This window comes from Astatotilapia calliptera, unplaced genomic scaffold (genome assembly GCF_900246225.1).
Source record: "Astatotilapia calliptera unplaced genomic scaffold, fAstCal1.2 U_scaffold_1, whole genome shotgun sequence".
NCBI lineage: Eukaryota > Metazoa > Chordata > Actinopteri > Cichliformes > Cichlidae > Astatotilapia > Astatotilapia calliptera.
In genome coordinates, this window is record NW_020535618.1 from 1,162,268 (window position 1) to 1,187,126 (window position 24,859).

General features: G+C 43.9%; 2 protein-coding genes across 2 annotated transcripts in view; one reads left to right on the forward strand and one right to left on the reverse strand.

Moving 5' to 3' along the window:
• Positions 1-1,462: 1,462 nt before the first annotated feature.
• LOC113017154 (FH2 domain-containing protein 1-like) overlaps positions 1,463-24,859 on the reverse strand; it is a 44,323-nt gene continuing 20,926 nt past the window's right edge. Inside the window, exons 5-14 of the mRNA XM_026160310.1 lie at positions 20,645-20,747; positions 20,484-20,569; positions 19,593-19,693; positions 18,235-18,305; positions 13,455-13,562; positions 12,349-12,419; positions 11,960-12,077; positions 11,704-11,868; positions 3,985-4,080; positions 1,463-3,903 (exon numbers count right to left, since the gene is read on the reverse strand). Coding sequence (XP_026016095.1) covers positions 2,095-3,903; positions 3,985-4,080; positions 11,704-11,868; positions 11,960-12,077; positions 12,349-12,419; positions 13,455-13,562; positions 18,235-18,305; positions 19,593-19,693; positions 20,484-20,569; positions 20,645-20,747 — 2,728 coding nt within the window. The 3' untranslated portion in view covers positions 1,463-2,094. The remainder of the gene's footprint in view (positions 3,904-3,984; positions 4,081-11,703; positions 11,869-11,959; positions 12,078-12,348; positions 12,420-13,454; positions 13,563-18,234; positions 18,306-19,592; positions 19,694-20,483; positions 20,570-20,644; positions 20,748-24,859) is intronic.
• LOC113017155 (tripartite motif-containing protein 16-like) lies at positions 14,189-15,690 on the forward strand. The gene has a single exon (XM_026160311.1). It carries the CDS (start codon positions 14,213-14,215, stop codon positions 15,629-15,631), a length of 1,419 nt encoding a protein of 472 aa, XP_026016096.1. The 5' UTR covers positions 14,189-14,212; the 3' UTR covers positions 15,632-15,690.

Below are 24,859 nucleotides of genomic sequence, written 5' to 3' on the forward strand. Positions count from 1 at the left end.
GTAAGAATAGGAAATGTGGATATAGTTTCAAATGTGCTTGGTTTTAAAGTGAATGTTTCCAGACATTCATCCACTTGAAGCCAGATATTTCAGTCTATTTCAATTAAAACATTGTCTTCTGGCAGGAAAAAGTGCAATACAGTCTTTGAATGAAGTGCGCAGAGTGACTGAGGAACAATGCTTTATTAATTAGTAGGGAAACATTACATACATACATAAATAAAGACAGATCAACATAAAAATGTCCTCATATGAAAACACAACTTGAATTTTCCAAGTCAGACAGAAAGTGTCTGTTTTTAATCAGAGTTATAAATATCTCCTTGTTTAAACTGATTGTGTTTTTTAAAAAAGACACCACCGCTCTCAAAGATTAGTTATGTCAGGCTTTATAAAAACACAATTAGTAATATTATTATTTCTATATAAGTCCAGCCTGGATTAAAGAGATTCTGCAGCACGGTTCGTGCAGTTAAAGGTGCTTGTGAATCGAAAAGGCATTCAGTCACATGACCTTTAAAAACTGCAGAATTTTCAGGATACTCCAAAGATGTACATCTTTATAGCTGCAGATATTTCTCTTTCAAAAAAGAAAAAAAGTACCACAGGAATAAATCAAAGGGAGTACAAATAAAATGAAATTAGATTTTATTCACTCTGTTTTTTAGCTCCCCTCCTTTCAATTCAGTGTTTAACTTTGCAGTTTGTATGTTGGTCGTAATAGTTTCTGTCATACAATACGGCGTACCCCTTACTCTCATAGTAGGAGCCTTTAGTCTGTGGATTAACGGACAGACTGACTCAAGTGTCTGTAGGCCTAATAGGAGAGATCAAGTCATGGCTACGGCCACCAAATTATTCAGAACTGCTAGTGTTAGTGTGGTTTTGACTGAAAGCTTGTTAGCAATCACGTCACAGGCTGTAGTCATTTCCCGACTCATCCAGAGATCTCAGAGCTTCACTCTGACCAAAACAAAAAGGTCTGTGATTTCTGATAAGACATCGGCTTTCCTGAGGTCGTGAGGAGAGGTCATTATTGTCATTAATCTTGGAATGTACTCTCAATTAATAGATTTAGAAAGAATACAAATATACCTTGAAAACAAGTTGTTTTTCCCCTCTGTGGTTGTTTAAAGTGCATTACAAGGACAATATAGTACAAAGAAAACGTAGTGAACTTTTCAGCTCCGCTGCACTTAAACCTTATAATAACAAACAAACAAGGTAACAAACAAGATTTAAATCCATACGAGACAATCACATTGTATCTTCCTTTGTTACTCAAATTAAACTTGAACATTTTAAAAGGTATCTACATTTCATAATGGAGTGTATCTCCTGGCTTTCCTGAAGGAGGAGTGATTAGGAAAAAATCCTCAAAATGGTAAAAATGGCCTGTATTTATACATATTTATACTTTACTAGTCCCTAAGGACCCCAAAGCGCTTTACATATCCAGTCATCCACCCATTCACACACGCATTCACTCAAAACAAAACAACCAAGAGTTTATCTCCAGCGCGGCCTTGTGGGCAAGACCGAGTCCTGAGAATGAGCGGACTTGTCACTGTCACTGTCATTCCGTCTGTGGCCTTTAGGGGGAGCCAGCAAGTTGTGGCGCGATGCACGAGGAGATGATTTGACGCTCTGAGACTTCCTCTGTGAGGAGGGGGAGAGTTTTTGGACATCTGAGGATCTTGCTGACGCATGGACTCTTAGTGATCTTGATCGCGTAATAGGCAAGGAGGTGCTGGATGGGGTAACAGGGGAGGAGGTCTTGGAAGAAGGTTTGGGGGAGGGGTCTGACCCAATGTTGGGGGAGTGGGAAGCAGCAGGAACAGCAAGGTTGGTGTGAGTACGTCTGAAAGAAGAAGAGGCTGTGCTCCGTGCAAAACCCGGAAACACGGATGATGAAGAGCTAGTGGCTTTGCACAAAGGAGTGGCAGGAGCACTGACGCTGCCTCCCGCTCCACTTCTTCCACCCTGAGAGAGTGCCCGCAGTGTGGAGCGACAGATCTTCTCCTCCTGCTGGGCTTTAGGTTTCATTAAGGGCTTTTGGCTGGACATCTTTCCTTGAAAGTCCTTGTTCTGTTCTCAGGCAGATGGCTGAGTACCTGAAACATTCTGGTTCTTTGAGTCCTTTGGATCCAAAGTCTTGGGGATCCCAGATTGTTGGGATGAAGGAGCATTTGCAGGCCTCGCTACTCGTCGAGGGGAAGCACTGCTTCGTTTTGAGGGAGTCAGACTGGTGGGCACTGCGGTGCTGGAGGAGCCTCGATTCTTCTCTGTATGTTTGATTCTGGATGGACTTCTGTTGGTCCTGGATATTGGCACAACCCTCCTCATGTCCTTGTTCTCGGAGGTTGTGAGGGTCCGGATAGATTTGGATTTGCCAGATGCAGAGATAGTGTTTGGGGTAGGTTTCCTCCCATTAGTTTGGACTTTAGACGTAGGAAGGCTCTTGCTGGGTAGTTTAGATGGAGTTGCTGGTTCTGCTTTTACTTTGGTGGAAGAAGCTGCTTTTGCAGTTTTACTGGTTGAGTCTTTAGAAGCCATGTTGTTTTTGCTTTTCTCTTCTGTTGATTGTTTTGAGACGGTCACTCCATCACTGTTCCTGTTGGTGGACACTTCTTCCTCTTCCTCCAGCTCTTCATCTTTCTCAGAAGCATCTGCTGTGAGAGCAGGCACTACATTAGGTGTTGGAGGTTCTTTCAGGCGCCACACAGAGGAAGAAACAAGCAGTGATGTGTTAACACAGCGGGGGACAGGCACTGGTTGGCTGCTGATGGGTACAGGCACTGGTTTTTCATTGGCCGGTTGAGGTTCTGAAGGCATGTCATTGGCTAAAGCAGAGGAAGTTAGTTTGTTTCCTCCTTGGTTGTCACCCTTATGCTGATCTTTTTCAGTTTCTGCATAGGTGCTTTGTGTGTCACGTGTAGCCTCGCACACACCCGTCACACACCATACAACCACCTTATCCTCTTGCCCCCCATCGCCCTCTCTTGGTGTTGAAGAAGAGCTGAGCTCACCGACTTGCTCATCAGATTGTTTTGGATTTACAATCAGTTGGCAATTATTATGCACCTTATCAACTTGCAATTCATCCCCTTTCTCTTCTTCCAAATCTGTGATTGTCACATCATCTTGATGAAGACCGACATGTCTGTTTTCGCTATGACTTGTGAGGGTGTCGTCACTGCCAAAAACTTTTAGCTCAGGAACCAACGTGCATTTGTCTAAAACCACCACCATGTTTCCTGTAGCAGTGGTGCTCTGCTGAAAGCTCTTATCAGTGCAGTCAGTCTGCTGAGTTAAAACCAGTTCAACATCTTTTGGTTTGCTTGTTGTAAGTGTTGCATGGCTGCTTAAACCCATGCCAGGTTGATCACTGCTGCTTTTGTTGTTGTGTTCAGATTGCTGGTTTGAGTCAGAGGTAGGTTTGACTGCAAGTTCATTTGCAGGATTAGTGGCATTTGCACACGTCTGGGTAGCATTTTGGCTGAGGTAAGTGGCAGTTGCATGGTTTTTGTTTTTTGGACTCCTTTTGGAAGGTGATGAGGAGTTTTGTGGTGCCGTCTGGGTGGACACTGGGAATCCTGGACTTGAGGGAGATGGAAAACTGCTCCCTTTGCCTCTTTGCTGAATGTTTTTGCGATCAGTCGCCTTTTCCAGGAAAGTGCTTAGTTCCTGCTCAGCAGCAATAGATGGTGAGCAGGATGGAGACTTTCGGGAACGACGTAAGCTCACAGCACGTCCTAGAGGACTGTGGGAGTTGTTCACTGGTGAGCGAGGGTGGGACCTAGGGGTCAGGAGCTCCATCAACAGTCCGGCCTCGTCATGCCGCGACAAAGCAGTGGACATGTCAAGCTCACTGTGGCAGCGCAGCCCAAAGACTCCATCCACCTATAACGGGAACAGAGAGTGGATCATCGTTAGACATCTTTGATTGATTTTGTTTTACAGTGTCTGCGTACGTCATCCTACCTTTTCTCCTCCAGCCCAGGAGTGCCTCTTCTTCTCCTCCAACTCTTGTATCCGCTGACGACGAGCCGCCTCCTTCGCCTCCCTCTCCATGTTCTCCTTCAAAAAGAGAAAGAGAAGTTATTTTCCTGATGCACGTGACTCTTCTGGTCCTCCATAGCCTACAGATATTATGCATGTTGAAAAAAAATTCAGATCCTGATGGACAAATCAAAGCAAACAAAACAAAAAAATAAAACAAACTGTGAACTCTTGGGCCTTAAATACAACATCTCCTCTTATGCCTGATTTATGGTCTGGTATTTGTGTCTCTGTCATGCCCCCAGAAATGTGTTCTTTGTGTTCTCTTTATCTCGCTATCGTAGCTTAGAGCGGTGTGTGTATTTTCGTAACCATGACAACACGAGAGCAGTTTACGCTGAGAGTCAGAAAGTGAATCTACTGTGTGACTTGGGATATTAGCGTGTGGGCTCATTCAACCGCCGTTACAGGATTAATCCTTTTCTCTTCGCTAAGGCATAGTCTGTGAGTATAATTCATTTTGTACAATTAAGCGGTGAAGCGTTTTGAACCGTTGTCTGTTATTCGGTTAACTTTATTGTGTCTCATATAAGCTATGCGGCTAGGCTGTCAAGCTGTGATAATTAGCCAGATGCTTTGAGCTTATTGCATCTATAATACATTTCATATATTTCATTGTATTGTGTTTACAGTATATTTCATTGTATTGTGTTTACAGTATATTTCATTGTATTGTGTTTACAGTTTCACAAAAAGTGCCCAGTAAAAACTTCTGGAATCCAATCGTCTGAGTCCTGGAGATTTTCTTGGGAGTGTTTAAGCTGAATGGAAACTTAGCCCATTACAGTGAAAAGACTGCAACGCAGCTAATAGGGATACGAGGATCGCCGCTGTACGGAGCTACTCATTATCGAGAGATAAGCAGCCTCCAATATAGCCTCGGAAAACTTCGCCGCAGCCGACATCTCCCGATACTGGAGACCCAACGACACGCAATGTCACAACGTAGCAATGCTGACAAAGGAAATGGAGACAACCAGTCAGAGTGTGTGCGCTCAAGGAGCAGTCGCTCATCTGGTACATCGTCTGGCTCAAAAATCAGCATAGCCATTGCCATGGCAAAAGCAAAGGCTGAAGCCGCGCAAGCTAGAGCGGCACATTCAAAAAGAGAAATCGAGCTTAAAGTGGAGCAAGCACGTATTCAAGCCAGCCTCGACGCACTAATCGATGAAAAAGAAAGGGATGCCGCCGTTGCTGAGGCGAACTCCCTAGTAGCTGGTCTGCAGGATATGGGTCTCGAAGTACGCAGCGAAGTTAACAGCCTGGTCCGCCAGTCTGTCAAAGACCAGCGCGTAGCCGCCTTTGTCTCCGAACAGGCCAGCCTGAGCGCCAAGGGTCTATCGGCTACAGAAAATAACCTTCCCCCTTCTCAGCCAGTCACTCACCCGCATAACGCGGCTCAGACCCAAGCTGCCGCTCCTGCTGCTATTACGCCACACCAAGCTCTTCAGGGCCCTTGGAGAAGCGACGCACCAACACGACAGAGCTCCAAGTCACCCTTCTACCCCCCTCCAACTCCACTCCTACAGCAGAACCTCAAACGAGATTCTACGTTTCCCACGCATCAGCCCATCCACGGGACACTCTACGGAGGTGATTACGACCATTCTACAACCACTGACCTTATCAAATATCTCGCTCGTAACCACTTGGTGACTTCAGGTCTCACCGCATATGACGACCAGCCAATAAACTATTGGGCCTGGAAAACATCATTCCAGAACGCCATTGCCAATCTAGACCTGTCTGCTGCAGAAGAACTCGACCTCCTAACCAGACACCTGGGAAAGGAGTCAACAGAGCAGGTAAGAAGAATAAAAACGGTCAACATCAGGAATCCAACTATTGGACTGTGCTCAGCATGGGGGCGCCTCGACGAACTATATGGCTCCCCAGAAGCCGTCGAACAAGCTCTGTTCAGCAAACTAGAAAGCTTCCCAAAGCTCACGACAAAAGATCCACGGAGACTCCGGGATCTAGCCGACCTGTTGTCAGAGCTACAAGCCGCTAAAGAAGATGGCTACCTCGCGGGCATGTCGTACTTGGATACCTCCAGAGGAATTAAGCCCATCATCAAGAAACTTCCATACAGCATACAAGAAAAGTGGCTATACCACGGGACGAGATACAAACAAGAACATTTCGTCAGCTTCCCACCTTTCTCCGTGTTGGTGAACTTCATCCGCACCGAGGCGAAAGCACGTATGGACCCAAGTTTCAACCTCTTCACGCCAAGCCCCCCAAACGAGAGAATGAATAAATGGGAGAGGCCCACGAAGACGTCCGTTCACACCCACAAAACACAAGTCTCAGGCACTGCCAAGTTCGAGTCTAAGGAAAGCAGGGAACGTATTGACCCGAATAAACATTGCCCCCTGCACAAAAAACCCCATCCTCTGAGGAAATGCAGAGGTTTCCGCGAGAAGAGCTTAGATGATCGCAAACAGCTTCTGAAAGAACACTACGTCTGCTTTCGCTGTTGCTCGTCAACAGAACACTTTGCAAAGAACTGCACAGCCAAGATAACATGCACCGAGTGTGGTAGCGCTGCCCACGTGACAGCCCTCCACCCTCACCCACCTACCTGGAAATCTAAATCGTTCCCCTCCATCTCAGAGGATAGCGGGGAGGAGGACAAAGCTGATAACCAGGAGGTCAACGCAACGTGCACACAGGTATGTGGGGAAGGTCTGAGTGCTAGAGCGTGTGCTAAGATCTGTCTCGTCAGGGTGTTCCCAAACGGACGAAGAGAGGAAGCCAAGAGAATGTACTCTATATTGGATGAGCAGAGTAATCGCTCCCTCGCGCGGTCAGAGTTCTTCGAAGCCTTCAAGATCTCCGGGCGCTCGTACTCATACACACTAAAGACCTGCGCGGGACGTACGGAGACATCAGGAAGGAGAGCCAGCGGCTACACCGTAGAGCCGTTGGACGAGAAACTGAGTATCTCTCTGCCTACACTCCTCGAGTGTAACCAAATTCCCAACATCCGCGCGGAGATTCCCACCCCCGGTGTGGCCTATCATCATACCCACCTAAAACGCATCGCTGACAAGATACCACCTCCGGACCCAGACGCCAGCATTCTTCTCTTACTGGGCAGAGATATCTTACGGGTCCACAAGGTCCGAGAGCAAATAAGCGGCCCAGGAGATGCTCCCTTCGCCCAAAGGCTTGACCTGGGATGGGTCATCGTCGGAGACGTGTGCCTCGGAGGTGCTCACAGACCACCGGAGGTGAGAAGCTACAAAACAGCCGTTCTAGGGAACGGTCGTACAAGCCATCTCCAGCCATGTAACAACCAGATGAAAGTAACAGAGGTGTTTGAACAAGCACGTGACTATCAACAACATCCAGCGCGAACCCCGACGACGCTAATCGGAGACAATTTGGGGCAAACCGTCTTCGCTCGCACTCCCAACGACCACAAACTTGCTCCATCCAGGGAAGATTTGGAGTTTCTAAGGATAATGGAAGCCGAGTGTTGCCAAGACAGCTCCAACAGTTGGGTCGCACCTTTGCCGTTTAGGTCACCGAGGCAGCGACTCCCTAACAACAGGAAACAGGCTCTCGAACGCCTCGTCTCACTTCGGCGCTCACTGGAAAAACGACCACGGATGAAAGCCGATTCCTAGAGTTTATGGAGAAGACGCTCAAGAAGGCGCACGCAGAAGCTGCCCCTCCCTTGCAACCCGGTCAGGAGCGTTGGTACTTGCCCCTGTTCGGCGTGTACCACCCCCGGAAGCCGGACAAGATCCGCGTGGTCTTCGACAGCAGTGCATCCTATGAGGGAGTATCGCTCAACGATGTCTTACTCATTGGTCCCGATCTTAATAACAGCCTACTAAGTGTTCTTATGAGGTTTAGGAAGGAACAGGCTGCGATCACCGCCGACATCGAGCACATGTTCCACTGCTTCATCGTGAAAGAAGACCACCGGGATTTTCTCCGCTTCCTGTGGTATAGAGACAATGACCCTACCTCTGACGTCGTGGATTACAGGATGCGGGTGCATCTCTTTGGTAACAGCCCCTCGCCTGCCGTCGCAGTGTATTGCCTGCGGCGGGCGGCTAAGGCAGCAGAGGCCGACTACGGCAGCGATGCTAGGAGATTCGTCGACCGCGATTTCTACGTCGACGATGCCTTAAAGTCTTTCAGTACAGAGGAAGAAGGCATCGCAGTTCTCCAGCGAGCGCAGAAGATGCTCGCGGCTTCCAACCTCAGGCTGCACAAGGTTGCATCAAATTGTTCCGCGGTCATCAGAGCATTCCCCTCCCAGGACCGCTCTCAGGATTTCAATGGCCTGGATCTCTCCATCGATGATCTGCCTATCCAGCGTAGCCTGGGACTGTTCTGGAACATGCGCACGGACACTTTCACGTTCCAGATCGAGATCGATCAGAAGCCGTTCACCCGCAGAGGGGTACTCTCGACCGTGAACAGTCTATACGACCCCCTAGGGTTTCTAGCACCCATCACAGTTGATGGAAGACGGATCCTAAGAGAACTCACCTTGCAAGCGGAAGATTGGGACGCACCCCTTCCCAAAGACATGGAGACCGAGTGGACTAGATGGAAACAGTCTCTTCAAGACCTGGAGGGGCTCCAAATACCACGGCCTTATACGTCCCTCTCCACCACAGGAGCCCTAAGGAGAGAACTCTGCGTCTTTGCCGACGCATCCGTCAGAGCAATAGCGGCCGTAGCCTACATCAGGGTAACTGGCAAGCAGGGACAAACTGAGATTGGGTTTGTCTTTGGGAAATCGAAGTTGGCTCCCCAACCTAGCCTAACTGTCCCTAGACTTGAACTTTGTGCTGCTGTGCTCGCCGTCGAGATCGCCGAGATGATAGTCGCAGAGATGGACACAACGTATGACAACATCACCTACTACACAGACAGTAAGGTCGTACTGGGATACATCCATAACCAGTCAAGGAGATTTTATGTCTACGTACACAATAGGGTCCAACGTATCCTTCAGTCACCCTGTCCCGGCCAGTGGAAGTACGTTCCAACGCATCTTAACCCAGCTGACGTTGGGTCAAGAGCTGTAGCATCAGCCCTGCTCAGCAGTACACCATGGCTCAAAGGACCAGCCTTTCTTTGCGACGCATCAGGGCATCCATCCGAGCTTCAAGAGACGTACAATCTTGTCGACCCCGACATCGATGCCGAAGTGCGTCCACAGGTGACAACGAAACTCACCCATGTTGCTAAAGGCGTGGTACGCCCTCAACGCTTTGAACGCTTCTCCAAGTTCAGCACACTCCATGCAGCCATTGCACATTTGATCCACGTAGCTAGCTCCTTCGCTCGCTCGACGCAGGGCGAATGTCGAGGCTGGCACATCTGTCGTCCTACAGAAGAGGAGCTGCTGAAAGCCAAAGTGTGCATCGTAAAGAGTGTCCAGGGTGAGTGCTACGCGGAAGAGCTCAAGTGTATCGGTTCTGGAGTCGACATACCATCTTCCAGCAGCTTGTGGAGATTGCATCCCATTATGGACCAGGATCGACTACTCAGGGTAGGAGGTCGGATCGAGCAGTCAGGCTTAGGCATGAACGAGACTCATCCCATCATCATTCCTGGCCGGCATCACCTCGCAACTCTGCTTGTGTCCCACTATCACGAAGCAGTAAAACACCAGGGGAGACATCTTACTGAAGGTGCCGTTCGGGCCGCAGGTTTTTGGCTCATGGGAGCCAAACGCTGTATCAGCAGTCTGCTCTACGGATGCATCACTTGTAAGAAGCTGCGAGGGAAGGCCGAACATCAACGGATGGCAGCCCTGCCGGCAGAACGGTTACAAGTAGCACCTCCCTTCACCTACATAGGTGTCGATGTCTTTGGACCGTGGGGCATCGTTTCACGCCGCACAAGAGGAGGAGTTTCGAACTCCAAGCGATGGGCGGTGATGTTCTCGTGTATGTGTTCCAGGGCAGTGCACATTGAGGTGATCGAAGCCATGAGTGCCAGCAGCTTTATTAACGCCTTGAGGAGATTCTTTGCGGTCAGGGGCCCCGCGAAGCAGATACGCTCGGACTGCGGAACTAACTTCGTCGGCGCTTCCCGTGAGCTGGGGATGGACAAGGAAAACTCAGGGTTCGACAGGGTGGAGAAGTACCTCAGTAAACAGAGCTGCACCTGGGTGTTTAACCCACCCCATGCATCCCATATGGGTGGCGCATGGGAGAGGATGATCGGCATTGCCCGCCGTATCTTGGACTGCATGCTGCTTGAACAGAGAAAGTCTCGCCTGACGCACGAGGTTCTGACCACGCTTATGGCCGAGGTAGCAGCAATTATGAACGCAAGGCCGATCATTCCAGTGTCATCCGACCCCGAGTCGCCCTGCATCCTCACACCAGCCATGCTCCTGACTCTCAAAACAGGCCCCGCGCCTCCTTTGCCGTCAGGCAAGTTCGAGGAAGCAGATCTCTTCAGGGAGGAGTGGAAACAAGTTCAGGGCCTGGCAGACATGTTTTGGAACAGATGGAGGCGTGAATACCTCAAAACACTGCAACTTCGACACAAGTGGCAAGGGAAACAGCCGAATCTTCAAGAAGGGGACGTAGTTCTCTTAAAGGATGATCGGGCAGAGAGAAATGAGTGGCCCATGGGCATCATCACGAAAGCCTTTCCAGGGAAGGACGGTCTGGTCCGGAGAGTCGAAGTGGAGGTCGTTAAAGATGGAAATAGAAGAGGATTCTCTCGTCCCATTACAGAAGTAGTTCTGCTTCTTTCGCCAAAGTCTGACTCTGCCAATTGAGGTGGGCTCTTAAAGACCCCAAGCGGGGAGTGTTATGCCCCCAGAAATGTGTTCTTTGTGTTCTCTTTATCTCGCTATCGTAGCTTAGAGCGGTGTGTGTATTTTCGTAACCATGACAACACGAGAGCAGTTTACGCTGAGAGTCAGAAAGTGAATCTACTGTGTGACTCGGGATATTAGCGTGTGGGCTCATTCAACCGCCGTTACAGGATTAATCCTTTTCTCTTTGCTAAGGCATAGTCTGTGAGTATAATTCATTTTGTACAATTAAGCGGTGAAGCGTTTTGAACCGTTGTCTGTTATTCGGTTAACTTTATTGTGTCTCATATAAGCTATGCGGCTAGGCTGTCAAGCTGTGATAATTAGCCAGATGCTTTGAGCTTATTGCATCTATAATACATTTCATATATTTCATTGTATTGTGTTTACAGTATATTTCATTGTATTGTGTTTACAGTATATTTCATTGTATTGTGTTTACAGTTTCACAAAAAGTGCCCAGTAAAAACTTCTGGAATCCAATCGTCTGAGTCCTGGAGATTTTCTTGGGAGTGTTTAAGCTGAATGGAAACTTAGCCCATTACAGTCTCTGTCAACAGCTCATCGTGAGAGAAGGGTTTGGGAATTCAAACTACTCAGAGGCAATGGAGACACACTTGAGCCAAAAAGCCAACAATGGTGAAATTGTTGGCAATCACATAAAACGGAAGGTTTAGAAACTAATATGTTTCACTGTAAATCAGAAGCGTTATGAAATATGGGATGAAGACTAATGTATCAGTTGAAGTATACCAACAGTTTTAACCACATCTACTGGATCTTGTGTGGATTGTTGTACAGCTCGTGTTATGGATTTGCATTCATAGTTGTACCTTGACAGCATTTGTGAACCTGGAGCAGAAGGTGTGGAAGATGCTGAAACAGTCGTCCAGCCTGAAAGTGTCTCTGTCCTCGCAGAAAAAGTCGATCAGCTCGCTGCCTTCCCTCTTTAGCTGTTGCCGACTGCCACGGAGTGAGCAGAGAGATGATGTGGCATGCTGAGACAAACATAATAGGCACGAAATTACTTTTTAAACTACACACTTATTTAAAGATTATATAAAACTAAAATACTGTTATGTGTGTTACCTGCAGAAAGCTGTCCAGTTGCTGCAGCAGCTCTGTGTCTCTCTGGATGCTCTCCTCCACTGAGTGTGTGCGAGATGTCAGCAAATGCAGCTCAGCATCCAATGTTTCCAATGAGATCCTACCAAAGGAAGGAAAACAAATCCATGTAGCCTCATTTCTGCTTTGGTTTCATTCATTTTGTGTCTGGTGTAATTTAAGTATCAAATGAAGGACTGAAAAGAAACCAGCAGGGGGCGGTGTTCACTCAGATTCTGTAGAGATGTAATAAAATGATGGAAAGAAGGAGTATAATAAATAAATCCCCACCAAACAGGTTGATGGAGAAATGTAGTGGTGTATGTGGACAACTGTAGTATTTAATATGTGAATAATATGAAGTGATGTCTGACCTGGCTGCAGCCTGGATGTGACTCAGCTTGAGAGGAAACTCCAAGAGCTTCTCATCTTTTTTATGGGCTTCCTATAGAAAAACAAAAAAACAAAACATGAGACCCCCTCTTTCCAGCTACCTCCTCTTGCTCATTTTGGTGGTACAGAGGTGCTCTCAATCCACATAAAGAGACCCATTCTCTGTCCCAGGGTCCCCTTCTGGTAGACATTGCATGAAATCACCTTAAAGACATAATCTCACCAGCATGTTTAGGCCTTCTACCAGTAGGACTTGCCTGCAGCTCTATTCTGAGCCCCTCCTGAACTACTGAGCATCTCACTCTCTGAAGCTGAACCAACAACTTGTCAGAATAAACTAATTTCCACCTCTTGTATCTGCAATTTTATTCTGAGGGTTCAAATTTATATCAACTAGTTACTCAACAGCTTCCCCTTCAGCTTCAGGTCTCTCTTCACCACTCAAACCATTAAGACGTGGATCTGCTAATTTTCATTGTAACCACTTCACACTGAGCTTCAAACTCTCTCAAACTGTCTCAAGAGCTGATTTCATTAATAGATTAATCAAAAAAAGGATTGTATCATCTGCAAAAAGGAGAGACGTGTTTCTGAGACCACCAGATCTGAAAGAGTCTGTACAAAACCAGCAGTGGCGGAGTCCACCACTCTCCAGGAATAAGTATGACTTATTGACTGTAATGTGAACCAAGCTCTGGTTGCAGTTGTCCAGGTACCAAGTAGCCTGTAACAATGGCAAACACCCAAAGCAACACCAGGATGACAACCACATCATAGCATAGATCTTCCCTGGAAACTCTAAAGGTGTGATTCCCCATGAAAATAGGGTCTTTAGGGTCTTCCTCCCTAAAAAAAAAAGAAAGAAAGAGGGACCACATCTCCAGCCTACCCATTCGGAAGTAGTGTCCCTGACCTCCTGCCAATGAGTGCCAACCAGCACAGCCGACTACATCCAGAACCTTGATCAAATTCAGATGAATCTCATTCACCAATGGTGCCTGACAACCAAAGAGCACTTTAACTGTTTTTGTGACTTCAGCCACACTGGCGTATGTGCAAAAATGAAATGAACAATGATGTTACTCACCAGAGCGACAAAGTGCAGCAGGTTCATGCCTGGTTTGTTAGCTTTGGTGTCAGCCAGAGACAGGAGGGACGACAGCTTGAAGCCTACTGCGTTTCCTGCATAACCTCCCTGCAACGCACATAGCACAGAAATTAAACTCATAGTGGTGAACATTCAAACACTTGAACAACAGAATCTGAAGCTATAAAACTACATTTCCCACAAAGCAGTTGGTCTCCATAGTCTACCTGATAAGAGAGAGTAGAGACAGCAAGTCTCCAGTTTGACTGTACACCTAACATGTATCGCCCAATTATCAGCTCATTCTGTTAAACATTTATCAATTAAATGAACATAAATACACTTTTTCTGCAATCATTGTGTCATGACAGTCAAATGAGCTCATGCATTCAGACCCTGAGATTTTAAATGACAGATACTAAGATTGTGTAAATAAGCTAACACTAAAATACAACTTCTGCTCAAACTAGCAAACTAAACCATCAGAAATAAAAGTAGTACTTCAACAGCAGAGTGACTGGCTGTGATTAAAACTGCAGATCAACCTCCGAACAATTTAACACAGACAAACATTTTTAAATGTGCTCTGCTGTGTGAAAAATGACCACACGCTGTCTGCTTGAAACCACTTCTCCTCTTGGAATAAGTCAAGGCCTCATAACCACTCCCACTTCCTGTTTCTGAAAAACACCCAAATCTTTTCCTGTATTGCATCAGTATTAGAGAAACTCACACAGTCACTGACACTGAGAGGAGAAATGGCACAGAAAGGAGTTCAGCTGGACCGAAAAACCTTCTCTTGTTCAATCTGTTTGGATCTACTGAAGGATCCGGTGACTACAACCTGTGGACACAGCTACTGCAGGAACTGTATTAAAAGTTTCTGGGATGAAGAGGACAGGAAGGGAATCCACAGCTGCCCTCAGTGCAGGAAGACGTTCACACCGAGGCCTGTCCTGGAGAAAAACGCCATGTTTGCAGCTTTAGTGGAGCAGCTGAAGAAGACTGGACTCCAAGCTGCTCCAGCTGATCACTGCTATGCTGGACCTGAAGATGTGGCCTGTGATGTCTGCACTGGGAGGAAGCTGAAAGCCATCAAGTCCTGTTTATCTTGTCCAGCCTCTTACTGTGAGAAACATCTCCAACCTCACTATGATGCAGCTCCATTAAAGAAACACAAGCTGGTGGCCCCCTCCAAGAAGCTCCAGGAGAACATCTGCTCTCGTCATGATGAGGTGATGAAGATTTTCTGTCGTACTGATCAGCAGAGTATCTGTTATCTCTGCACAATTGATGAACATAAAGGCCATGAAACAGTCCCAGCTGCAGCAGAAAGGACTGAGAAGCAGAAGGAGCTCGAGGTGAGACGACTAAACATCCAGCAGAGAATCCAGGAGCGAGAGAAAGATGTGAAGCTGCTTCAACAGGAGGTGGAGGCCATCAATGGCTCTGCTGATAAAACAGTGGAGGACAGTGAGAAGATGTTCACTGAGCTGATCCGTCTCCTCCAGAAAAGAAGCTCTGATGTGAAGCAGCAGGTCAGATCCCAGCAGGAAACTGAAGTGAGTCGAGTCAAAGAGCTTCAGGAGAAGCTGGAGCAGGAGATCGCTGAGCTGAAGAGGAAAGACGGCGAGCTGGAGCAGCTCTCACACACAGAGGATCACAACCAGTTTCTACACAACTACCCCTCACTGTCAGCACTCAGTGAGTCTACACACTCATCCAGCATCAATATTCGTCCTCTGAGCTACTTTGAGGATGTGACAGCAGCTGTGTCAGAGACCAGAGATAAACTACAGGACATTCTGAGAGAGGAATGGACAAACATCTCACTGACAGTCACTGAAGTGGATGTTTTACTGTCACCACCAGAGCCAAAGACCAGAGCTGGATTCTTAAAATGTTCACATGAAATCACACTGGATCCAAAGACAGCAAACAGACGTCTGTTATTATCTGAGGGGAACAGAAAAGTAACATTGATGAACCAACAACAGTCTTATTCTGATCATCCAGACAGATTCACAGGATGGTTTCAGGTCCTGAGTAGAGAGAGTCTGACTGGACGTTGTTACTGGGAGGTGGAGTTTATGTACCAGTCGCATACAAGAATATCAGCAGAGCAGGGTTTGGCAATGAATGTTTTTTTGGATATAATGAAAAATCTTGGGCATTAGATTGTGACACAAGCAGTTATACATTTCGGCACAACAATATCCCAACTGTCCTCTCAGGTCCTCGGTCCTCCAGAGTAGGAGTGTACCTGGATCACAGAGCAGGTATTCTGTCTTTCTACAGCGTCTCTGAAACCATGACTCTCCTCCACAGAGTCCAGACCACATTCACTCAGCCGCTCTATGCTGGACTTTTATTTTTTGAAGGCGTCTCTGCAGAATTCATTAAACTGAAATAAATGTCACTGAGGGACAGTTGATTAAAATGTGATTTAGTTTTGACTTTCCTTTGGTCTCCATCATTGTTAATCAGACCACATTGTCACTAATGCCCACTTTGTTGCCTCTGACATGGGATCCCTCTCTACACTAGTCCATTTACATTTACATGCTTCCCTTAGGCAGTATTATTAGAGTGGATAGCATGTGGGCATATTCTCATTATTATGCAGTGAAATGTTGATTTACTTACAAAACAATGTTGGTTAAAATGTCTGTTTTAGTTTGCAGTTTCTTTGGTCTCCACATTTTTGCAGAGCACTCATCGTTGTGCAGTTTCCTGTCAGTCACACTTTACAGATACTATTTTGATATCTTATCATTTATTGTTTAATTAATAACTGACTTTGTTTGAACAAAGACAATTTTCATTACATTTACATATATTTGTTGTTGTTGAAATAATCAATCAGTTCAAGAAACAGCTTGCTTTGGGTTTTTTACATTGATAAATGCAGCTTTTTATGCTAATTAATGAATTTGCAGTTATTTGGGATCTAATTTTCTTTCACCTTTAATTATACCTACATATACATACAGCATACTCTGATTTTATTAATTGATGTGTAGCTGTGTTGGTCATATCGTTATTGCCATGTCGTTCAAAATTAATAACTTGATTTAAATATCCTCTTTGGAGGCTGCTTAATTTAGTGCACCTACCTGTTCTATGCATAAAATTTTGTTTAGATCCACAATTTGAACTTTTACTCAGATTCATAAATAGTTTTTGTCTGATTTTCTTTCATCATTTTCAGTCACTGTTACATTTTGCACGAGTCTGATTTCTGCATCTGTTCACCAATGAATGCATGTCATTGGTCCACACTGTGTATAAGACAACCAACAGTTATGAATTAAAAACAAATCATTTTGAAATTTAAAACCTTTAGAAGACATTATATTATTTCCAATCAATTTGTGAGTGATAAATTGTTCAGTGATAACCTGACTGTAATTAAATGATGGATTTAGCCACCATGCTGTCACGCATGGTTTTGGCCGCCATCATGTCAGTTTTTAAAACAAGAGCCTATATTTGGATGATAACTTGAAGTCTAAGGCTACGTTCACACTGCAGGCGAAAGCACATCAAATCCGACTTTTCTGACCCTCTGCGACCCATATCCAATCGTGGTATGACAGTGTGAACGGCACAAATCTAATATTTTCAAATCCGATCTGGGTCACTTTCGTATGTGGTACTGAATCCGATACATATCTGATGTTCTAGAAAGCGACTGCTGTTTGAACGGTCACGTCGCATTAAATCCGTCTTTTACGTCACTGACACAAGACAGACGCCGATTATCAGCGCCGGAGAAGACATCGCGAACGCTTCCTGGCCATCCAGAGAAACTGTTGGGAAGACAACGTTGGAGAAACGTGAACATTTTATTTGTACTGTATAATCTGCAGATTCTGACAGAAATCTGCAACTTTCCTTTGAAGCACCGCTTCTCTAAAACAGCAATAAGGATCATTATTAGGCCATATGTAAATAACAAAATAACTTTATAATTTAAAGCAAAATTGGGAAACGTAAAGTCTGAAACAAGTCTTTATATTAACGGCCAACAGTCAAACAATACTGTTCAGTCTGGGTGTAAACAGAGCGCGTTGTGTGAGACGTCTTCTTTTGCACATGCGGGCCACTTTGAGGGTTCACACTAGAGCGCGTTTGCTGTCAGATTTTATCTGCAGTGTGAACAAGCAGGCAAAAAAATCAGATTTGATCAAAAAAATCAGAGTTGAGCATTAATAAGACCTGCAGTGTGAACATAGCCAAAGTTACAGTTAATCTCATGGTTAAAACTGTAGATATGAATCTAAATCTACTTGTAGCAGTAAACATGTTTAATTCTGATCTAAAGTTGAACATTTAAACATGAGTTTTTTTGGGACTGACTCAATTTTGGAGCCAGCCTCCAGTGACCACTTGACACTCGTATTAATATATGTGAGTGTTTTTAAAAAGAGTATATTACGTCTGATTATAATAAGGAAGAGAAGTTCTATGAAAACACTGCTTTGTTTTAGTGTCGTCTTAGCATTTCTTTTTTAATTTGCAGCTCACCTTTTCATCTTGACTCACTCTAATAAAAAGTGTCCATGCAAAGTTTTAGGTTATGTACAGAAACAGGAAATAAACCAGAATTCTAATATTAAATTACTGTCACGGAAAAAAAGGGTGTAAACTAAAAAGCCTTTTGTTGCCTCTTCTTCCTTCTTGTATTTCTTTTTCTTCTTCCACCATCTATCCACTTTTTTCTCCCTCATCTAATTATTCATTGATGCTGTACAATGTTTTTTTTTTTCCTACTCACAGCGTTAAGGAGGTTTCCGGCCTGCAGCACCAGGTGGAGAACAGCATGGAGCTCCTCGCAACACATTAATTCTGGAGGACGGAGACAAAGTAAAAGAAATGATGTCTTCATTTGTGTCAGTACATAAAGGATAAACCAATGCAAGAGCATCACCTGCTGGAAATAACTGTGTAAAAAGAGAGTAAAGAGAGAAAAAACACAAAACCTGTGCAGTAAAGATACAGATAACATAAGCTTATGATGCTAAAATCCCACTGGGTTTGCTGTTTCATCACATGCAGTGTTAGCATGTGGAAGGTTAGTTAACAGTTCAGGCAGTTATCAAGTTCACACACACACTGCTAAAAATACTGAAGGTGTTAGTCTGTATTGGGTGGAGGGTGTAAACGAGGAGGAGAAGGCTTTACTGCAGGTATTTCTGCACCAACGACATTCAGTCCAGATTTATTGCGTTTTATTTCTTTTCATCTTTTTTATTATTATTTTATTCCAGAGTTTCATACACAGATCTCTTTTCTTTCTTTCTTTTTTTACAACTTCTGAATCAAACGGCTCACTCCTTCACTTAAAGGTGAAAGTACTGATTCTGAGACATTGTAACACAATCTGTGTAACAGAATCTGCTAAATCTGTGAAAGTGTTTCTAGAAGCTTCTTGGTTACACCTCTGCGTGGTGATTCTGAAGCTAAATGAATCCTCTGAGATCGATGTCATCACTGATGACGACCCCAAACAGAACCTTATGTTTGGAGTCAAGAAAAATAACTTTTCTGGAGGTTTTTAATGTTTTTGATGGATGTGAGTCGGTGTGATTTCTTTGTTGTTTGTTCATTGCCGAGACACAGAGATAAGGTTCATCAGCAGCAATGAGCTGCATCTCAGAGTAACTATTAACATGCTCTATGCAACTTTTAACACCTATTATTTATTGTATATTTGACCAAACCCTACTTTACCTCAGTGCCCTGATCCCAGTGTCAGGAGTCAAACGTTACTTTTTTTTTTAAAATGTAAAATTAATTTTAAAAAGTTGATGAGTTTGCTCTAAAAACTTTTACAGCTCCACCACCATCGTTGGTGTTCATGCCATTCTCTCAGTAACTTCAGTTCATACAACACAGATAGAAGCAGTCTGGCCACACAATCTCTACCTGCCTCCTGCAGCACATTTGCTTGTGGTAAGGAATAAAACATTGTAACACACTCAGTGTTGGTTCTGGTCCTTCTCTGCTCTGCGTTGACACTGAGACAATAAGTAAGAGAAGAGAAAGCAGAGCTGTGGCCTGTGTGAGCTCCCAACAGCGGCTGCATGCAGAGAGCAGCTCATCCGTGTGCCGCTGATGCTGCGAGCGTGTTACCTTTGATGGCGGCGCGAAGGATCTTAATGTCCCGTTTCATGGCCTCGCACGCTGCCGGAAAATCCTCCTTTAAGAGCATGGATTCAATGCGGACTGTGTAACTGCAGACCGAGAGAGAGAGGGGTGAAAATGAATTGATTAATACATTTTTATTTTGCATCCAAGCTGGTACACATCACTAAATACAGCTAATGCTACTACTTTACATACTCTCGTAGTAACTGTATACCAGCAGCTGGCAATTAGTTTGAACTGTGGGACTATTTTTAGCGCATCTCATTAAGGAGATGTTGTTATTGGTGTGTGGGGGAGCTGCAGGCATGTAATTGATTCAGCTTGATGTTTTTGAAATGATCTGAAGGCAGATGTCACATTACCAGCGCTCCAGCAGCAGCTACTTACTAACATTTGTTTGTTTTGTTGAGCACAAATTGATGCATTAACGGTTATGATTCCTGAGTCACTGAGTCAGCTCTGTTAACTGTCACAAGGTCCTGTTTAGTGATACAAAAACATTTTCCCCCACTTAGAGCTAGAGCTGGTACACAGGCCACTTTTACCCAACACTGTTTCACACCAGTGCATCATGTTTTCAAAAATTCAAAGTAACCACTGTACAGCCAGTAAAAGTATTTATGTTTAATGTTGTAAGTATACAAGTACAAGTACTACAAAAATGTACTGTTTTGGTGCAGTATTTCAGTGAATGCAACGGTGAAACTGTACAGACAGTGGAAGCATTTTCAGTGTAAAACTGTTTCATGGATCTTGCATGAATATCGGAAATGTTAAAAAAAAAGATCATAAAGGTTTAATTCTAATTTCTGAAACTTGCAGTGAAAGTTGAACGCAGCATAAATCGGAATAATTAAGTAAAAGTTCAGCGCTCACCTGGGCACCTGAATCAGCCGGTACATGAAGGAATCGGCCAATGAGAGCTGAGAGACTTCGCCGCGGTGTGCCTTCAGTTTCTTCACCTTCATGAGTGCAAAAAGATGGATCAGATAAAAAAAACACATCAGTGTGTGTGTGTGTGTGTGTGTGTGTCTCACCTCTTCAGACTCTGGCAGCAGTTTCAGCATTTCTCTCAGACGCTCCACCCCAAAAGCCTCACTGTTGCCATGGCAGATTTCATCTACTATAGTCTCATTGGACCTGGAGGAAGAAGATGTTTAAATTTAGTGTGAGCAGCGATATAAAAAACAAACACTCATTGTGCTGAAGTTAAGAATTAAAATGGCATCAAAATAACATTACACTAAGCTGATCTGGGTTTTCCCCCCACAGAGATTTAATTACCATCTGCACACGTACAAGGTACACTCAGTTCACTCTGTCAGGTTAAAATTCAAACAAGAAAATGAATAATTTAAGACAGTTTTATCACTTTGTGAACTCCAACCTTTTGCTTTTAAATGATAATTTCATTTTCAACATTGAAACAATGTTATATATTCATTCAGGAATTAGCCTGAGACGACATTTATAGTTATTTTTCTGTTGACTGGAAGCACCTTCCCTGTTACTTAAAGTAAAATAAAATGGACAAAATAACTTCTTTAACTAATTAACTTCAGTGCCGATACACGTCCAGTTTATTTTAACCTACACAGTGGATGAAGAGAAACTCAAAAACTCAAAATTTAACTTATTGTACTGTTGTCAGGAGATAGAAACTTTCTTGCACAGAGTTATTGTGCAAAGCTGCTTTCAAGGTCATGAGGAATTCCATAAACTTGAGATTTTCCTATTTGATATCCAGTTTTTGTATTTTTCGCTGAAACCTTCAATTTGTTCAATGAGTACAGAGCACACTTTCACAGTTAAGCCAAGCACAAAAAGACTGAAATTCTGATGTCAGAGTTCATTAAAACCGTTTCTCGACTGAGTGAGCTGAATAAACTGGACAGGCATGTTCTGTCAGATCATCCCACCAAGTACAACTTCCTTGTACATATTTTTACACTCTGTTATAAATACAACATGATGTCACAGAGTTTGCAGATGTATTAACAACAGTTTCAGTAACATGCTCTGGACATACTTTTAAAATGGGATTTTCTAAGCAACAAGCACTAAAACGAGAAAAGCAAAAATCCCACAATTGAAATTTTGTTTCCTTAATTTTATGACAAAGAAAATTAGTGTTTTCTGAATACTGTCTGTCAGTGCTGTTTACATCTGTCTAAATCTCAGCCAAGGATATCTGAGAGTGGATTTGTGGGTTTAGAAGTTGTTGGCGTTCTGTGTGTGTGTGGGGGGGGGGGGGGGTTGTTGGTCGGAGAGCTGTTTGTCACACATTAAGTGGTCGTTCAATGGAATCCGCTGTGACGCTAATGATTGTCTCCCCTGCTCTCTTACCTGTCTGAGAAAAGTTGGCTTTAAATTTACGGCAGTGATTTATCAGAGATGTGCGGAGCATGGAAGGAGAGCGTGAGAAATAGAGACAGGTGGTTAACAGTGAGTCTTTACAGTTGCCTGCACAACCTGGTGGAGTCTTTCATGTTTTAAGGCTGCATTTCAGTAAATGGTGTTGGAGATCTTGTTAAAAATGGAAGAACTATGAACAAAGAAAAGTCCGATTTTGACACACTGCACAAGTCTGGAAGGCATTTGATTGGTAAAGACTTCATTTTTCAACATCAGAATAATCCCAAACACATTGTCAATTACAGTAAAAGAACACCTTGACTGTACCTGGACCTGCACAATAACATGGTATCAGTCATGGACTGGCCTGAGCCCAAATCTCAACATTACTGAAGCAGTGTGAGAACAGAACAAACAAAGCAAAACAACACATCCAAAGAAGAGTTTTGAATGTCCTTCAAGAAGCCTGGAGAACTATTCCTGAAGACTATTTAAAGAAAGTACAAGCATGCTGTTTAAGAAAGTTCAGGCTGTGCTGAAGAACAAAGGCGATCCTGCTAAATATAGATTTTCAGGCTCATCTGAACTGTACAAACTCTGATTTGTCTTATATACTGGTTTTCCATGTATGTTTTCCTCACGTCTTAATAAATCGCTGCACCTTTGTTTGTTTTTTTAACCATTTCCTTAGAAAAGTATAAAGAAGTGCAGGGCAACTCGAACATTTTGCACAGTCATCCCAAAGTATATTTCCTGGAGCAGATGGCTGTGTCTTTTACTTCCCACTTCTGGAAATTGTTACTTTGTTGTTGGAAAAGTTAAAAGTACTTATACTAAAGTCATGATGCATGCTTAATCATCCAGGTAAGGAAATCCTGATGAGTGACGAAACTTTTCTCCACCTGGAAACGTTACGTCCGGATGAACAGAACTAACTTTTGGGTACTTTTAGCTCGGTGTTAAAGCAGCTGCAAAACCTTCAGCTTAATTTGAAACTGAATGACAGAGTTTTTGTGGATATTTTACATCGTGAACATAAAATGATGCAATACAACTCAGAATCTTCTCCAATTGATTTCAGGTATAGTTGCTGTACATTCCTGCTCTCCGTCTCCCACATGCCTGTATGTCCCTCAGTGTGTTTGGTAAGCACTAAGTCTCAACATGGTGACCTGAATGGTTCAGCACATTCATTCAATACATTCTCTAAGCTTAGCCAACTGACTCACCTTGTGGACACTTTTTACGTGACTTCCTATCTCTATATTAAGCTGTGGTGAAGATGTAAAATCCTCAGTGAGGTATAAATGTAAAAAAGGTGAAGGGAGGTTTAGATAAAGCAAGTTTTTTCATTCTTTGAACTACATTAAAGCTTCATGAATACGTATCTATGAACAATATAAATGCAGTAATTCTGTCAAGCAGCATTGCGGTGACCTTACCATGAATGGGTTACAAGACAGCAGGCCCCTGGGGACAAGACCACCAACCCTCCTACAGAGGATTAAGACGTCAGGCTCAAGGACACACAAACCACAACTGCGGTGTAGCCGAGCTGTTTAGTGTCTCTTTGGAGCAGCGCTGTGCTTTGATTTGAATGTAGGATATCACTTTCTTGCTGTTTTGTCCCATTTTGTACGCTTTTTTTGTTCATTTTATGTCCCTTTGTAGCCACTTTATGCCTGTTCGTTACCATTTTGTATCTCTTTATTTCTATTTAATCGCTCTTGTAGAGATTTTCATCTTTTTGTCATCAAATTATGTATGCTTGTAATAATTTCGCATTTCCTCGTATTCTCATTTCGTTTCCCTTCGTCACTGTTTTTTCTCTTTGTGATCAATTTTAGTTTCTCAGTCTTCATTTTGTATCTTTTCATGGCTAACATAAGTTTCCTTGCACCTATTTTGCATCTTTTTAACCATTTTACACCCCTTTATTGCCACTTTGCACCTCTTCATGCAAGTTAAGTTCACTTTCAGCCATTTGGCCTCCTTTGTCACAAGGTTACACCATTCTCATTTTTCTTCTTTTCTCCTCAAGTGGTTTAATTCTTCTTATTGCTATTTTGCATCTCTCAGCCTCTTTGTTGTCGGTTTAAATCTTTTTGTTAATAATAGTCAATAATCAATGACATTGTAGTTATTTTCTGTCACTTCTGTAGCTCTTCGTTGTGAATTTAAATCTTTGTTTAGACAGTTTGTCATTTGTCAATTTAAGATCAGTTTATATCCATTAAGTTATTCTAAGGAGTTTGGAAAGAAAAGCGTCTGGACTTCTTTAAGTTTCCTTGAAGACGTTTCACTTCTCATCCGAGAAGCTTCTTCAGTTCTAAGAGCGATTGGTGGAGAGTCCCAGATTTTAAGCCCTATGGGAGTTTCCCCCCAAGAGGGACAAAGGACCCCCTAATGATCCTCTACCTAATCACATGAGCCAAGGTGTGAAAACTGGTGTAGGTCACAATCAGCCAGGGTTTCAGGTGAGCTCATTGTGAAACTTGGCCCCACCCCATCGTGTGATTTCCTGAGGTCAGATGGCCCAGGATGTGAGTGGGCGTTAAGGCGTCTGGGAAGGGATCTCAGAACTGGATTATAGATGGCAGAGAGTTGATGTCGTAAACCACCGCCTCTGTTCAAAGACGGTCGCTCACAGTGGACATAGATGAATTATTTTACTCCTCTTTCAAACAGTCTTCTCTGTCCAAAATGTGAACATTGATATCCTCGAAAGAGTGACCTTGGTCCTTTAGATACAGATGGACAGACGATGGAAGCTTCTCGGATGAGAGGTAAAAAAAAAAAAAAAAGGTCTTCAACTAAGCTCAAGTCCTTTTTTAAGCTCCTTAGACTACGATGACCCAGATGACTGAGAACCTTCACATTCCATTAAGTTATTATTT

Excerpts from the sequence above, each read along its gene's own strand:
- LOC113017155 (XM_026160311.1), top strand. The coding sequence starts at position 14,213 with ATGGCACAGAAAGGAGTTCAGCTGGACCGAAAAACCTTCTCTTGTTCA.